Source organism: Dromiciops gliroides, chromosome 1 (genome assembly GCF_019393635.1).
Source record: "Dromiciops gliroides isolate mDroGli1 chromosome 1, mDroGli1.pri, whole genome shotgun sequence".
In the NCBI taxonomy this organism is placed as follows: domain Eukaryota; kingdom Metazoa; phylum Chordata; class Mammalia; order Microbiotheria; family Microbiotheriidae; genus Dromiciops; species Dromiciops gliroides.
Window position 1 is genome coordinate 755,351,102 of NC_057861.1, and position 15,634 is coordinate 755,366,735.

Below are 15,634 nucleotides of genomic sequence, written 5' to 3' on the forward strand. Positions count from 1 at the left end.
GGTGATCAGGGAAACTTATGGTAAAGGCAGCCCTTGATCTGCACCTTAAAGGCAGGGCAGGGTTGCACCTGGTAGAAACAGGGAAGTAGTATGGATTGCATAGATGCATGGAAGCAGAAGAAGTCAGATAAAATTGCAAGAGTTGGCAGTGCAGTCTGACTGGAACAAGGAATTATGTGAAAAGAAATAAATTGAAAAGGTCATCTGGAACTGGACTGTATAGGGCACGCAATGACGGGCTTCAGAGTTAAGTATTATAGCCTTTGGGAGCAAAAAGGAGAGACAAATCAACAGCAACTAATTGGGTTGGGGAAATAAGAAAGGGAGATAAAAGTGGCATCATTGGTTCTGAGATTTCAAATCACATTTAAAATGAGCAGAAACAGAGAAGTTTGGATGTGGGCAAATGGAGGGGGGTAAAATGATGAGCCCACTTTGGGCACACTGTGTCCAGCAGGATTTTGCAAATTCTTGACTAGAGCTTGAAGAACAGTAAGGACTATATAAATAGGTCTGGCACCATCTGCATAGAAGTGAACATTGAAGTCATGTGAGCGGATGAGTTCAACAAGAGAGAAAGTATAGAAAGAGTAGAAGGCCCAGGATAAAGCATTTGGGAAGCAGTAATAACCAAGCTCTGGCAGATGTAAGTGTCTAATTGCACTGTTCTGAGTTCTCAGTGGACTTTTCAAAGACAAAAAGAGTGCTCAGGAGGGAGAAGACAATGGTCTCAGTGTCTGGATACAAAAATTATTCTTGACAACTGGGAAGTGCTTATGAGTGGGAGGAAGAAGGACAGGATTTATGTCAAGAAAACCAAACACCTTATTTTCAAGTTAAGGAAATTGAATCCCAGAGGAATTAAATTATTGGTGTGGGGGATTGACTGAGTTCCCTGGCCAACCTGGTGAATTTGTAGGGCCTTTAGTTGGGACTTTGATTGTGTCTCATCAGTTGGGAATAAGTTGGTTGGCTTGGGTTGTTATGGATCAACAGTTCTGGATAATTGCTTGGTTCGAGGACTGTTGTGGGTCCAAACTACTCCTTTGTGCTGGCTTATAAAATGGGGAACTTTTGCAAAGTCAGCCTCTTTGCCCTTCTTTCCCTTCTTGGAAGTTAGATTAAACATCCATGGAATGAAGTTTACCTCAGTCCGGGGGGGTGAGGGCAAAGGTGTCCCACCTCAGGAGCCAATAATGGCTGCCTTGATGCACGTGGAAGTTGCACATACTTTCAACCACATGATCTAACTCTCATTCCTGGACTCCAAGTTCTATAATCTAGATTTCAAGAGACATGGAGAGAGAAAAGTGCATTACCAGACAGTATTTTGGGAATGTCTTCACAGCAACCCCAAGTTTGTTCATTCCCAGACACAGCCTTCTAGAGAAAAGAGAAATTCTTGAGTAGAAAGAGCCTCTTAGGGGGCAGCTAGATGGCGCAGTGGTTAAGCACCGGCCCTGGATTCAGGAGTACCTGAGTTCAAGTCCGGCCTCAGACACTTGACACTTACTAGCTGTGTGACCGTGGGCAAGTCACTTTACCCCCATTGCCTGCAAAAAAAAAAAGAGCCTCTTAGAGGGAAGAAAATCACTCACCAGCATGCCCCAAGAGATAGAAAATCAGCACAGGACTAATAAGTGTTGGGGGGTGAGAGAGAAAACAAATAGCATACACTTTGGTCCTCTGTTTTTACCATAAGCTCTTCAGATAGTACAGCTCTAGTGGTAAGGGGGTTGATGCTCCAACAAACCCAACCTTATTTTCCCTCTATGGGGAGTCCAAACCTTCAGGATTGACCAATAAGGTTTTTTGTTTGCATTGTCCTCTTGGATGAAATTGAGACTCACCAGAATATCAGTGGGTTGACTGTCTAGTGTCTCCAAGTTTGTTTCCATGATGAGGATAGTTCAAACCTCAGGCTAGTGCTATAAGTCCAGGAAATTGTATAGACCCACCTGGGAAAGGTGGGTCTCACCAAAAAGGGAAGAAAAGTATAAAACTATATTAATTGTTTATGGGCTACTGAGTCGGTCCTATAACTTTAGTAGCTAAATGGAAGATGGATTGGAGTGGGAAGAGACTTGAGGCAGGCAGACACCCCCCCCCACCGCCCAAGCCCCTATTACAATGGTCCAGGTGTGAGATGACAAGGGCCTGTACCAAGTTTTGGGCAGTATCAGAGAGATGAGGAAGTATGAAAGAGATGCTGCAGAGGTGAAATCAACAGGACTTGGCACCATATTTGATAGGGAGGAGTCGAGGATGATTCCTAGCTGGGGAACTTGGTAAGTTTGGAATTGGGAGGATAGTGTTCAGCATACTTTGCTATTTGAGGTTACATATTCAATTCAGTTCAACATTTATTGAGCATCTACTAGGTACAAGGAACATATAAGATTAACCTGATATTTTCAACTCATTTCACAGTCATGTCAGCTGACAAAACATTAAACCAAAGTAAATAAAATTAAGACCCTTGCACAAGGAATTTCTCGTATAAAACCACTGAAGGCAATTGAAACGGCTACATGCTTAACTTTAATCTTGGTATAAAATCTCATGCAAATTTAATGTCTTGCCTCAGTACTTTTTGATGCTAGCTTTGAGAAATCTTCTTTCTCTTTTTAAAATAGATTTTTTAAAAATGCTCAACAAGTAACCCAATAAAACAAGACATGGTATCTCCCACAATGTAAAATAGATTACCATGCATCTTTTTTTTTCAGTTGTTTCCTCACATATAATGTGGATGGTTTGGGTTTAGTTTTATTCCAGGGACATGACAGTCATCTTTGTATAGATTTATTGACAGGTGCTCAGAACAGTATCTTCATTGCTGGCTTCTTTTCATCAATGAGCTGGAGATCAATTTGGGTCCAGTACAGATGATCACTGTGGCCATTGGATTCACTGTTTATTACCTGGAAAACTTGTCGGTTTCCTTGAGCTGTGAAATTATTCCTGAAGGTGGTTGCTGCTAATGGGCTGCACAACTGGGGGGGCCCATAGTAGCCTTATATAAGCTGTTGGATCTCACACAAACCCTTTGAGGTTACCATTATTCAACCTGTCAATGGGAGGGGGCGCAGCTAGGTGGTGCAGTGGATAGAGCACCAGCTCTGGATTCAGGAGGACCTGAGTTCAAATCCGGCCTCAGACACTTAATACTTACTAGCTGTGTGACCCTGGGCAAGTCACTTTACCCCAACTGCCCAGCAAAAATAAATAAATAAATGGATGGATGGATGGATGGATGGATGGATAAATAAATAAATAAATAAATAAATAAATAAACAAGTAAGCAAGTAAATAAATAAATAAAGATGTACTCCAACAGAGATTTCTCCACTCACCCATCCCTCTACCACACTTTCTCCCTTATGATTGGGTAACAAAGGAGGGCCCATTAGTCATGACTTTTTCTAGTTCTTCGCAAAACTATTATTATTCATGATTCAAAAATCAGAGGGTGATAGATTTTCTCAGCTGTTGCTCAAATAGCTATGAAACTATGGTCCTAATGTGTCTTGGAATTTATAGGGTAACAAATACATATGATGAAAAAAAGGAAGTGGGAAAGTGGTTGGCATGAAACAAGCAGGCTCTTTTTATTGTATCTAAAATATCACTGGTTAATCAGGGGACCTATAATCATTTTAATATAATTTGCATCAACGCCATCATTAGCATGATGATATTTGGAGTTAAATCCAAGATGTGTGAATTCAAGCACGTCACCTGACCTCCTTGAGCCTCAATTTCCTCCTCTTTAAGGTGAAAAGATTGGACTAGATGCCCTCTAAGGTCCCTTCCACCTCTAAATGTGTGATGCTATGATCCCATTCTTGGCTCCGCTGATGTTTCCTCCGATTGTCCTGTAATTTTTCTAACAATTACATGATCTCTGTCCTTGGTAGATATTTATGCAGTGCCCTTCCTCCAATTTTAATATTTTCAATGGTTTTAGAGAAGCCTCTTAACAGCCAATAAGGAAATAACTTCTTAAGATTCTCAGCTCCACATTAGTCATTTCTTTGTTGATATGGTGGTTGGAACAGCCTACCACTCTGCCTGCCAGTGGAGCAGAGAAGTCAACAACCAACCAGGGCAATTTGATAGAGGCATTAATAGCTCCTAGATCCTTGCTATTTGTACGTTTTTGTCCATGTGCGTGATTACAGATTGTCAGAGATAGAAGAAACCTTAGAGTTTGCATTGTGTTGCATTCGATTGGAATGGAATGGATTGGCTATGGGATGATGCAAAGGACAGATAGTAACTAAGCTTGCTTAGCAAACCTGTCACACTCTATCCCTTCCTTACTTCAAAACTCTGATGACAACTCAGCTCTTCTATCACCAGCCTATGATCCTGTTCACACTTTCCATCTAGTTCATCATAGGGAACATAGCAGAACACCAGCAGGTCCTAGAAAGCCCATCAAGGAAAATGGTTTGCTCATGAAATAATAGTATTCTCTTGCCCTCCCTGGCATCAGTATCATACTTGAAGCTGTCAAGAGTAATGAGTAGCATTTAACATTAACCCAAGGAACACAGTGAGCTCAGGCTGAACATATTATACCAAGAAGACAAAGCCGTCAGTGAATAAAGTAACTGAAGTGACTGACTTTGGCAGGATCTGAGAGGAAGGAGAAAGGGTGATTGGCCTTTCTTTTTCACATGATATTACTCATCACCAGTGCCTTGGGTGATCAAGTTCTATGAGCCCTTTGATCAAGAATGGAAGGACAGCTACTGGTGTTAACAAATGCCTCCAAATGAAAAACGCTGAGGTTACACAAATATTTGGGAGAGAATTATGTCTGCTGATAGATTGAAAGACAGGAGAATGGAACTGATTTGCAGTGTTGACTGGGATCTCTTATCTTGAAGAAGCTTGCAAAAAAATGAGTTGTCAATTTGACGTCTGGAATCCCATTCTCTGAAGCATAGTTTAACAGCCCATCGGAAGCTGTTGCTGGGCTAGGGCCATCAAACATCATGTCTGCATGTCCTAAGCTTCTGGGATGCCAGCAGAGCCTGCTAGAGATAGCTGTATATTGACAGCCTATTGGACTGGTCTGAGGATTGCTTGGTGTTCCAGCACTTTCCATGCCTGTGGCTTCCTTGACTCTCCTTTTCATCATAGTGACTGATGGTTGTTCCCATTTCCATATGGAGGCCACTTAAATTTTTTTCTGATTGTAAATCTTATGAAAGGGAGAGAGTATGAAAGCCACATTATTGTGGGGTTTGGGAGGTGGATTATTGGTCTGGTCAAGACTTGTGATTTCATCACTCCAACATTGACCTTGGACAAGTCATTGGAATGAAGGATTTGGAAAAGTCAGTGAGAAAAAACAAATAGCCTATTTATTATTATATTATATTATCAGGTAATATTATATTAATTACATTATACCCTTACTCAGAAACAAGTGATCTTTTCACTGTACCACACTCTCAATCTCTCTGAGCCTCAATTTCTTACTCTGTAAATTGAGGATGATAATAGTTCCTACAACACAACATTGTTGTGAGAAAAAAATGAGATAATATGTGTAAAGGACCTTGCAAACCTTAAAGTCATAGAAATGTGCACTATTGTACTAATCTTTATATATGTATATATGTGTATGTGTGTGTATAGATAGATAGATAGATAGATAGATAGATAGATAGATAGATAGATAGATAGATAGATAGATAGATAGATAGAGATATATAGATATAGATATCTAGACCTCCCACCATGCTGGCTTCTCACTTTTCCTTCCTTGTTCCTTGCAGATTATTGGAACCATCCCTCTGATGCCTAATCCAGTGCCATCCAGCCAAGCTGCAGGAGGAGCACAGGGCCTCCAGGTGCAGCCAATTACCCCCCAGCTACTGACAAATGCCCAGGGTCAGATCATTGCCACAGTCATCGGGAATCAAATCCTGCCTGTGATCAATACCCAGGGAATCACACTCTCCCCAATAAAGCCAGGCCAACAGGTAAATAATCTAGTAAGCAAATTGTGAATGATTCCTGTGCCTTCTGAACATAAAGGCACCTTGGGTTTGTTATGGGATGCCTTTCCTTTGCTTTTATTTGGTTTCAGTCCATTATGGGTATTTTTAAATTACAGGATAATCATCAGTCCCATTGCCTATCATTTGAAAAGTCAAGTAGTTTCATTTTCCCTCTTGTCGAAGGCAAGTGTCTGTCTGTCTGTGTGTTTATGTGTTTATGTGTGTGTGAGAGAGAGACAGAGACAGAGACAGAGACAGAGGCAGAGGCAGAGACAAAGATGGAGAGATAGAAACAGAGACCAAGAGGAGAAAGAAAATGGAGAGGGGGGGGGAGAGGGAGGAGGAAAGAGAGACAGGGGAGAGAGAGAGGGGAGAGAGAGAGAGAGAGAGAGAGAGAGAGAGAGAGAGAGAGAGAGAGAGAGAGAGAGATTCTGTGAGATAGAAATATGAATTTTGTCAGACAGCAATAGGGACAATGGCTTAGATCCACAGGATTTAATGTGCCAGGTGAAGGAATGAAAGTACCTTTTCTTCTCTGCCCTGGTCAGACCACATCTGGAGTTTTGTATTCAGTTCTGGGCGCCACAGTTTAGGAATAGCACCGATAAGCTGGAGAGCATACAAAAGAAGATAGCCAGGGACCAAGAGCTCTGAGTCTGGGTCATATGAAGATCAGTAGAAAGAAGTGGAAGAAGACAAGACTCCACGGGCAAGGGAGGGTATATCATAGCTGTCTTCAAGTGTCTATAGGAATAGCACCTGGAAAAAGGACTCATTTTGCTCTGGGCCCTGGAGGACAAGAAACAATAGAGGAAGGAAGGAAGGAAGTCACAGAGGACTGTTGTCAAGAAAAATTTCCTGACAATTAGAATTGTCTAAAAGCAGAGTGGGCTTCCTTGGAAGACAATGGCTTCCAATATTAGGATGTTGTCAAGCAGAAACCATATAATCTCTCATCAAGTTCATTGTGGGCACCTGGATAGCATACTGGACAGGAAATCAGGAAGATCTGAGGTTAAGTCCAGCCACAGACACTAACCCTCTGTCTCTGGGTGGTGTCAGCCAAATCCTTTGACCTCTATCAGTCTCAGTTACCCTCATCTGTAAAAATGGAAAAAAATAATAGCACTTACCCAAGAGTCACCATAAAGATCAAATTATATGTATTTAAAGCGCTATAGAAATATTGGCTATTAGCTACTGTCAGAGGGGATTCTTTTTCAGATTCAAGTTGGACTAGATGGCCACTAAGAGCCCCTCTGACATCGGGCAGTTGAATCATCAAAGTGGTTTTCTCAAGACGTTTAATTTGGGGAATTTTTTTTTCTTTTTATCCCTTTTACAAAAGGGGTAGGAGGAATTTAATGCCAACTGCTTATCTGTCACCTCCAAAGGAAGGAAAAGTGAGCACTGGGAGAAAAAAGCTATTTCAAGACTGGCTGGTTGCTCCCTTCTAGAGAGCTGCCTCTTAAAACAAAGAATGAAAGCAATTTTTTTAAATTAGCAAAACTAACCATTACATCAACCATTAATATAATATATACATAATATATATAATAGCTAAACTTTGCAAAGAAGAGAGTTACATTCTCATCTCTTTTCTTTGGGGCCTAGCTTCTTCATTATCATTTTACTGCATTAAATTTCAATTCTGTTGTTGTTCTTTCTATTTATATTGTTATACTCATTGTGTATATTGTTTTCCCACTTCTGCTTCATATCAGTTCATAAATCTTTCCATTTTTCTCTGTCTTATTTTTCATTTCTTGCAACATTATTTTCATGTATCACGACTTGTTTAGCCATTCCTTAATCACTGGGCATCTACTTTGTTTCCATCCCTTTATTACTCAAAAAAAGAATGCTGCAAAAAAAAATGTTGGTATACATGCAACCTTTCTTTTTATCACTGACCTCCTTGAAGCATTTTCCTAGAAAGAGTACCTCTGGGTCAAAGGACATAAGTAGCTCATTTTAGTTTCATAGCACAATTCCAAATTGCTTTCCAGAATGGTTGGATCAAATTATAACTCCACAAACAGGGTCCTGGCACGCTCATCTTTTCACATCTCCTCCTGTATTCATTACCACCACCTTCATCATCTTTGCCAATTTCTTAGATGTGAGGTTAAGCCCAAGTTATTCTTGATTCACATTTCTCTTGTTATTAATGATTTGGAATGATTTTTCATATTCTTGCTAATAGTTTGCAATTCTTCTTTTGAGAGCTATTTGCTAATGGCCTTTGACCAAGCAAGTATCCAATAGGAAGATTATTCATAGAGTCAAAGAGCCCATCCTTGAACCTGTATATGGCATAGTGGATAAAGTGCCAGACTTGGAGTCAGGAAGATCTGTGTTCAAATCCTGGCTCAGACACTTATCAGCCATATGACCCTTGGCAAGTTATTCAACCTTTCCCAGCTTCAGGTTCTTTAGCCATAAAATGAACGTTAAAATAGCACCTACCTTATAGAGTTGCTATTGGTATCAAATGAGATCTAGCCATATAAAGTGCTTTGCAAACCTTAAAGAGTTATAGAAGTTATATACATGTTAGCTATTCTTATATCATCATCATTATTATAATTATTTCTATTAGCTGGCTGCTGCCTGAGCCCCATTTCCCTCTCCAGTGCTTGGTGCTGTCCAATTGTCATAGTTGCCAATTTCTGTTATTCATACCTTCTGACAGCTATGGCTTCACTGCCATAAAAATTTTTAATGTGTTTTTTTTGTTTTGTCCCTAATTCCTAGCATAGTTCCTGGCACATAGTAGGTACTTAATTATTGCTTGTTGATTGATTGTTTCAATTAGGTAGGAAGATGGCTTTCAGATTTCTTCAGTCTCAACAATGTGATTGGAGGTTATATCAGTATCTCAAAAAGATCCATATGAGTTTAGCTGTGTGATTCCACCAGTGTAGATTCTCATCCTTCGAGGCTTAGTAAAAGGTCTTCATGAGCTGTTACAACCAAAGGAATCATTCCATGGTAGCCAAGCTTCAGGCAAGAGACTTTCCCACACAGCAATGCTGCTCCACCTAATGCAAGCTACGTGGTTTCTGTCACCATGCCTACTCTCAAGGCCTTTCCAACCTGGTAAGACCAGTCAGATTTTTCACTACAATGTCAGAACCTTCAGAGAATTAGATAAACAAAGTTGGAAGGAGAATATATTCTAATCCAATGCATACCTGTCTGAGAACCCTTGCTAATGAATCCCCCATCAAGTGGCCATACAGCTTTTCCCCAAGGAATCAAGAGGATGCCACTTTCTCCCAAGTCAACCCATTCCTTCTTCCACATGACAGTCCTTCAAATATTGAGGACAAACATCACGAGTCTGTCATTCTGCACACTAAACATCTCCAACCCATTTCTTTCCTGTGATCTTATAGCACAGTCTGTAATCACTCACCATTCTGAGCACTCCTCACCTCAGATTCTCTCCAAAATGTGAAGCCAAGAACTAAATACAAAGCCATGGAGATGTTCTGACCAGGGAAGAATACAAACAGGCTATTATTTATTCTGGACTGCTCCTATTTAGTAAAGGCTAAGCACAATCATTTTGGGCTGGCATATGAATCATTCCTTAACCCATAGTGTATTTGTAGCCCTCTAAAACCTCACAATCTTTCTCAGATGAACTGTTGTCTAGGCCTGACTCTTCTATCTTGTATTTATGATGTTGTTTTTGAACTTTTACATTAATTTCTATTAAATTTCATCTTATTATATTTGGTTCGTCCTTTTAGTGAATCAAGATATTTTGGAATCCACACTCTGATATCCACCATGTTAGCTATCCTTCCCAGTTTGTGTCAGCTGCAAATTGAAGAAGTGTGCCACCCTTGCTTTTGTCTAAATCATCTGTGGCAATGTCCCAGTAGCAGAGAGCCAAAGACAAATCCCTGGATCACTTCATTAGACTCATCTCTCCAAATTAACCTTGAGCCGTTAAGGACTACTTTTCAGTTCAGGTATTCAATCAGTTCCAAATCTACCAACCTCAAATGGCTCACAGTTGCTTGCCTAAGGTCAATACTCTAGCCAAAATTCCAACCACCATCTTCTGACTCAAAATCTAGGGCTTACCCCCACTGAACTATATACCCTTTGTCTTCCTCATTTGAATTATTTATTTTTGTCTTCAGAATTTCATTCCTGAGCATCTTCCATTCCTCATGGACTGACTTCCCCTATAAAATATTAGGCTATGGGATTCTACCAAAGTGTTCTCAGAACTTTCTGAAATCTGTTCTCTTCATAGACGAGGGGCACACCAGGGGCTCCTTGTTTGAACATCAGAGTAGCTGGGCCCTTTACCATTAATTCCACCTATTGAAGGACCTGATGTCACTATTCTAGGCCACAGTAAAATGAGTGGTGGAGGACCTGAATGGAAAAAAACAAATAAATGCCCTGATAGAGAGAGCATACATGCACATAGCCCTTCCCCTAATTCTGTAAATGTGTGTTTTCCTCTCTCTGTGAACTAAGGAAGTTTCTGTTCCCATATTTTGTGAAATATTTTATTGCTGGAACCAGCCTGCTTTGAAATCAAATATTTGTCATAAATCTTTGGGAGAAATAAATTGTCCAACTTTTCTACCATACAGTAGAAATCCTTATTTCTTTCAGGGCTGTCTGTGCTGTATTTCTTCATGTAAAGGGTTATATTGAAAGAAAAAGTTCCAAGACTGATCTCCCTCAGCCTACCAACGGTTTTGAGCTCTGTGCCTCCTCCCGCCTCTGCGGACTTTATGGCCCATGGTCTCTTCTGAGTCACAGCCTTTATATCTGGGCTTCAGGCTTGCTCATCTCCTGCCGATTTACCCGACTTGTTAACTTTACTACCTGTTTCAAGGCGTTTCAAATAGATCTGAGCTAGACTTTAAAAAGTTAACACCAGAAAATAAAGGAGCTCATTTATTTCCACTGCTTTCCATGGAAAGGCAATATGGGGTGTCAGAAAGAGTCCTGTACTAGGAGTCAGAAGGCTTGTGTGTGAATTCCATCTCTCACACTTAAGAGCTATGTGATGCTGGCCAGGTCACCTGACCTCTGTTGTTTTATCTAGAAAATGGGGGTGGTGCCAGAGTACCATCTATGTCACTGTGTTACTGTGAAGAAAGCGCTTGGGGAATCTTAGAACATAATACCTGTGTATGTGTGTTTGGGTATATGTGTGGGTGTGGGTATATATCCATATTCAGTCTGGCCAGGTAGCCCTGTTCTTGTTGCATCCCCACAGTACATGGCATGGAGTGGATTCTCAGTGGATATTTGATTGATCAATTCATCGATTGATTGAACATCCTTTAACTCTGTATGTGTCACGCACATGCATATTTATGTATAAGTTGTCTATCCCATTCAGATAGACACTCCTTAAGGGCAGCAACTGGTTTTACTTTTTCTTTGTAATCTTAGGAACACTTAACACAGGGCTTCCATAAGTGCTTAGTTCACTCATGGAATTAGAACACATGCTATGTTCATTAAACAAATGCAAAAGACAGTGTTAGGTGAGGCCCCAAAATCTAGTGACAGACTCTCTCTCTGCTGGCCAATGACCAGCCTGGCTATGTTCATAGAGGCTCATCATCAGATGATTAGCTACAGAATGAAGTCTTTTTTTAAAAAAGTATTAACTTATATGGAGATTGTTATTTATATCTTAGAGCAAAATGCCTATACTGATAAAGATCACTACTTTCATAATACATGCTGGACACTGTGGTAGGCACTGAGTATAGAAAGACAAAAATGAAAATGATCACATGTAAATGATTGAGCTTATAATTTATTGTGCTTCCTCTGAGATATTCCCTTAAACTGTACTTGTACTCACTAATTGGGTTCCCAGATGGCAGATGCTTCTCCAAGGATCATGGGTACCCTGTAGATCTGTACTCCTAAAATTATAGCTCATGAGCCCCTACTGGTGGGCTTTCACTTAATACTCAGCCAGTAAACACAATTAGCTCACAATTAGCAAAGACATTTACTAAAATGGTACATTAAGAATAGTAGATGTGGGGGGCAGTTAGGTGGTGCAGTGGATAAAGCACCAGTCCTGGATTCAGGAGGACTTGAGTTCAAATTCAGCCTCAGACACTTGACACTTACTAGCTGTGTGACCCTGGGCAAGTCACTTAACTCTCATTGTCCTGCAAGAAAAAAAAGAATGTAAGCTTAGGGGCAGCTAGGTGGCACAGTGGATAAAGCACCAGCCCTGGATTCAGAAGGACCTGAGTTCAAATCCGGCCTCAGACACTTGACATTTACTAGCTGTGTGACCCTGGGCAAGTCACTTAACCCTCATTGCCCCACAAAAAAAAGAATAATAGATGTAGATGCGAAACATTGCCACCATAAACCTGAGATATGCCCTCCCACAATCCATGAAAGGGATAATGTTGATGAGACACACATGAAGGCAACTGCCTCGTCAGTACATCAGGGCCTTAATGTTCCTTGTCACCTTGTAGCGTAATCTCTGCAGCTATTCCCAGGTACTTCCTCTGATGAATAGATTGCCCACCCAGCTCCCTAGGGTCTGCTCCTCTTTGACCAACTCTTGATTACAAGATTACAAAGGCTACTTCTTCCTTGAATCTATGGTTGGCTCACTTCTTTGCTTCTAGGGTCAGTTTTCACTTGAACTGCTACCTCTCTCCAATATTTCTGTGTCTGTGACTATGTCAGTCTGGGGAGCATGTGTGCCTATTTACTCAATGGCTGGCTCTTTCCTGAACTCTCCTAAACTGGAAAATTCATAGCCTGCTGCATCAGGTTCTCCTACTAAGCTAGTAGCTCTGCTGTTAGATGTCATTTCTTTTTTTCTTTTCTTTTTTTTTTTTTTTTGGTGAGGCAATTAGGGTTAAATGACTTGCCTAGGGTCACACAGCTAGTAATTGTTAAGTGTCTGAGGCCGGATTTGAACTCAGGTCCTCCTGACTCCAGGGCCGGTGCTCTATCCACTGCGCCACCTAGCTGCCCCTGTTAGATGTTATTTCTAACAGAGGAAGAAGGAAAGAGAGATTCTCTCCCATGGCTGCCTTCTTCGAGGCATAAGACTGCTCTAAGTCTGGAGTCTCTCAGTCTCTCACTGTGGTGGCCAACCTAGAGCTGACAGATGTAACAGTCTAAAAGGTTCAGAGATGGACCCAGCCAATTCTAAACACCCTTTTCAATTCAATCCAAGAACTTATCCATATTTCATAAAAGGATCACCAGTCATAGCATTAAGCTCTTGGCATATGCCAGGCATTCATTCCTCATTACTTCTGCCATGTGCCCTTTAATTTCAGTCTCATCAATTGGAGAGTGGTAGGATAAGTTGAGTAGTGATCAACCCCTCTGCTTTTGTCCAGCTACCCTCCCACCCACCTCCCCCACGCCTAAAACAGAAAAGCAAATATAAAGAAATGTGAAGAGTAAAAGAGTCCTCACTGCTTTGGGGAATGGGGAAGGCTTTGTGGAAGAGGAAGCGCCTGAGCTGAGTCTTGGGGGGAAAAAAGATGAGGATGCCGAAAGTTGGAGATAAGAAGGAGAAACATTCCTGGCAAGGTATAAAGCTTGTGCAGACACAGGAAGGGGAAGGATGCAATGCCAAGCATAGAGAGGAGCCCACCCAGTTTGGCAGCAATGTGGAGTGAGGGGAGCAGGGTAGAGATAACCCTAAAAGAAAGGAGATCATATTCCCAGAGGATATCTGGAGGGAAGAAGAAAGGTGAAAGGTAAGAGCTGATACAGGTGACTCTCCCACAGATAATGTAACATCAACCAGAGATCAAATGAGATAAAATATATGTAAAGTGCTATCCGAGCTTTAAAGCCCTGTAGACATTTTAGCTGCTGTTGTTCTCATTAAGCTGGGGAAAGGACCAATAATCCTCTGTAATTTTTTCTGATATTGCCCCAAGGTAGTACTGAAATCTCAATCAATAATATTTCTAGAAAAGGAAAAACTAACTCTCTTACATACTATTTGATAGCTCGGTTATTTTTAACATAGAAAGCCAGGAAATAAAGAAAAGTGTAAAATGACCCATGGCTCTTTGCAACCCCCTTTTGCTTCTGTGGTGATAGTGGCATAATGGGGGAAAGGGGGCAGGATATCCAAAATGTTTCAGTTATAAGATTTCATATAAAGATTGAGTAAATGATGCATGAACAAAAAGCATTCATGAAAAGCATGTACTAGGCAGCTAGGTGGAGCAACATATAGAACACTGGACATGGAGTCAGGAAGATCTTACTTCAAATCCAGCCTCAGATACCTACTAAATGTGTGACTATGGGCAAGTCACTTAACCTCAGTTTGCCTCAGTTTCCTCATCTGTAAAATCAAATATTAATAACAACTATTTCTGAGGATGTTGTGGGAACAAAATGAGACAACATTTATTAAGTCCTTTGTTAACATTAAAATGCTATAGAAATGCTAGCTATTGTTATTCTTACTGTATTTTTGCTTTATAAACTCTAAAGTGTTATACAAATGAGAAAGAAAGAATCAAAGAAAGAAGGATAAACTACATTATCATTTCCCAGGATACAAATATGGAGAGGGCAGGAGATATGCTAAGATCTAGGCAAAAACAAAAGTGAGACTTTACCCATCCTCGGGGAACTTACATTCTAATAGAAAGAGGAAAATACATATAGGAGAGTCAATCAGCAAAGGACCAGCCACTGAGCCAAGTGCTGGGGAACAGTGACAAGACAGGGGTGCTCTGATGGAGATGGTGAGAGTGGCCACAGTGGAGCTGATTGGCAGGACCTTTGGAGCAGCAGTGGAAGATTGAATTGACTTCAGTTGCAGAGGTGGCTGTGAAATTCTTGTCCAGTGACCAAGGAGTGGACAAAGTGCCAAGGGAGCTGAAGCATATCAACCTTGATACCTTCATGGTAAATGAAGGCAGAAAACAAAAGGCAGTAGTAGATCAAGGAAAGGATCGCTCAGAGACTCTCCTAAGGGAGACAAAGGGAAGAGCCGGGGAAGTTGGTATCACTCTCCTTCCAAAGGCAACAGGAAACATCCCTTCATGGGATACTTAGTCATCTTACTTGGATCATGATAAGCATTTTTAAAACAGATACCTTGAAAATAATCACAGCCTAGGTGCCAACATCTATTAAAGAGGGGGATGAAAAAGTGAAATTCTGTGAAGAACCTGATGAGATCCTCCAAAAAAACCCAACATTGGCACTCATACCGTATGATTTCAATGCCAATAATAACCACAAGCAACAAGATAATAATAATAAATATTTCATACATACTGCTTTAAAATTTGCAAAGTGCTTTAACATATTATCTAATTTGATCCTAAAATAGACATAGGGGAGGACAGAAAAAAAAGTTGGAAAATGTGTCAGGATTAGGAAATAAAGGAATTTGAATTCTTGTAGACTACACAGAAGCCACACACACACACACACACACACACACACACACAAATGGAATTATGAACACTTTCAGAGAATTGGGAGGCATTAGACCTTATTAGTAGGGAATGATACTGCCATAAATAATATTTTAGTAATAATAGTTAGCATGTATGAGGCATTTTTGCAAGAGTGTGCTAGAGCTAGTT

General features: G+C 40.7%; 1 protein-coding gene across 2 annotated transcripts in view; it reads left to right on the plus strand.

Moving 5' to 3' along the window:
• Positions 1-15,634, plus strand: part of POU6F2 (POU class 6 homeobox 2) — a 494,621-nt gene that overhangs the window by 446,453 nt on the left and 32,534 nt on the right. For both annotated transcript variants that reach the window (XM_043978842.1, XM_043978849.1), the window contains one exon: positions 5,796-6,002. In XM_043978842.1, the coding sequence (XP_043834777.1) occupies positions 5,796-6,002 (207 nt within the window). The remainder of the gene's footprint in view (positions 1-5,795; positions 6,003-15,634) is intronic.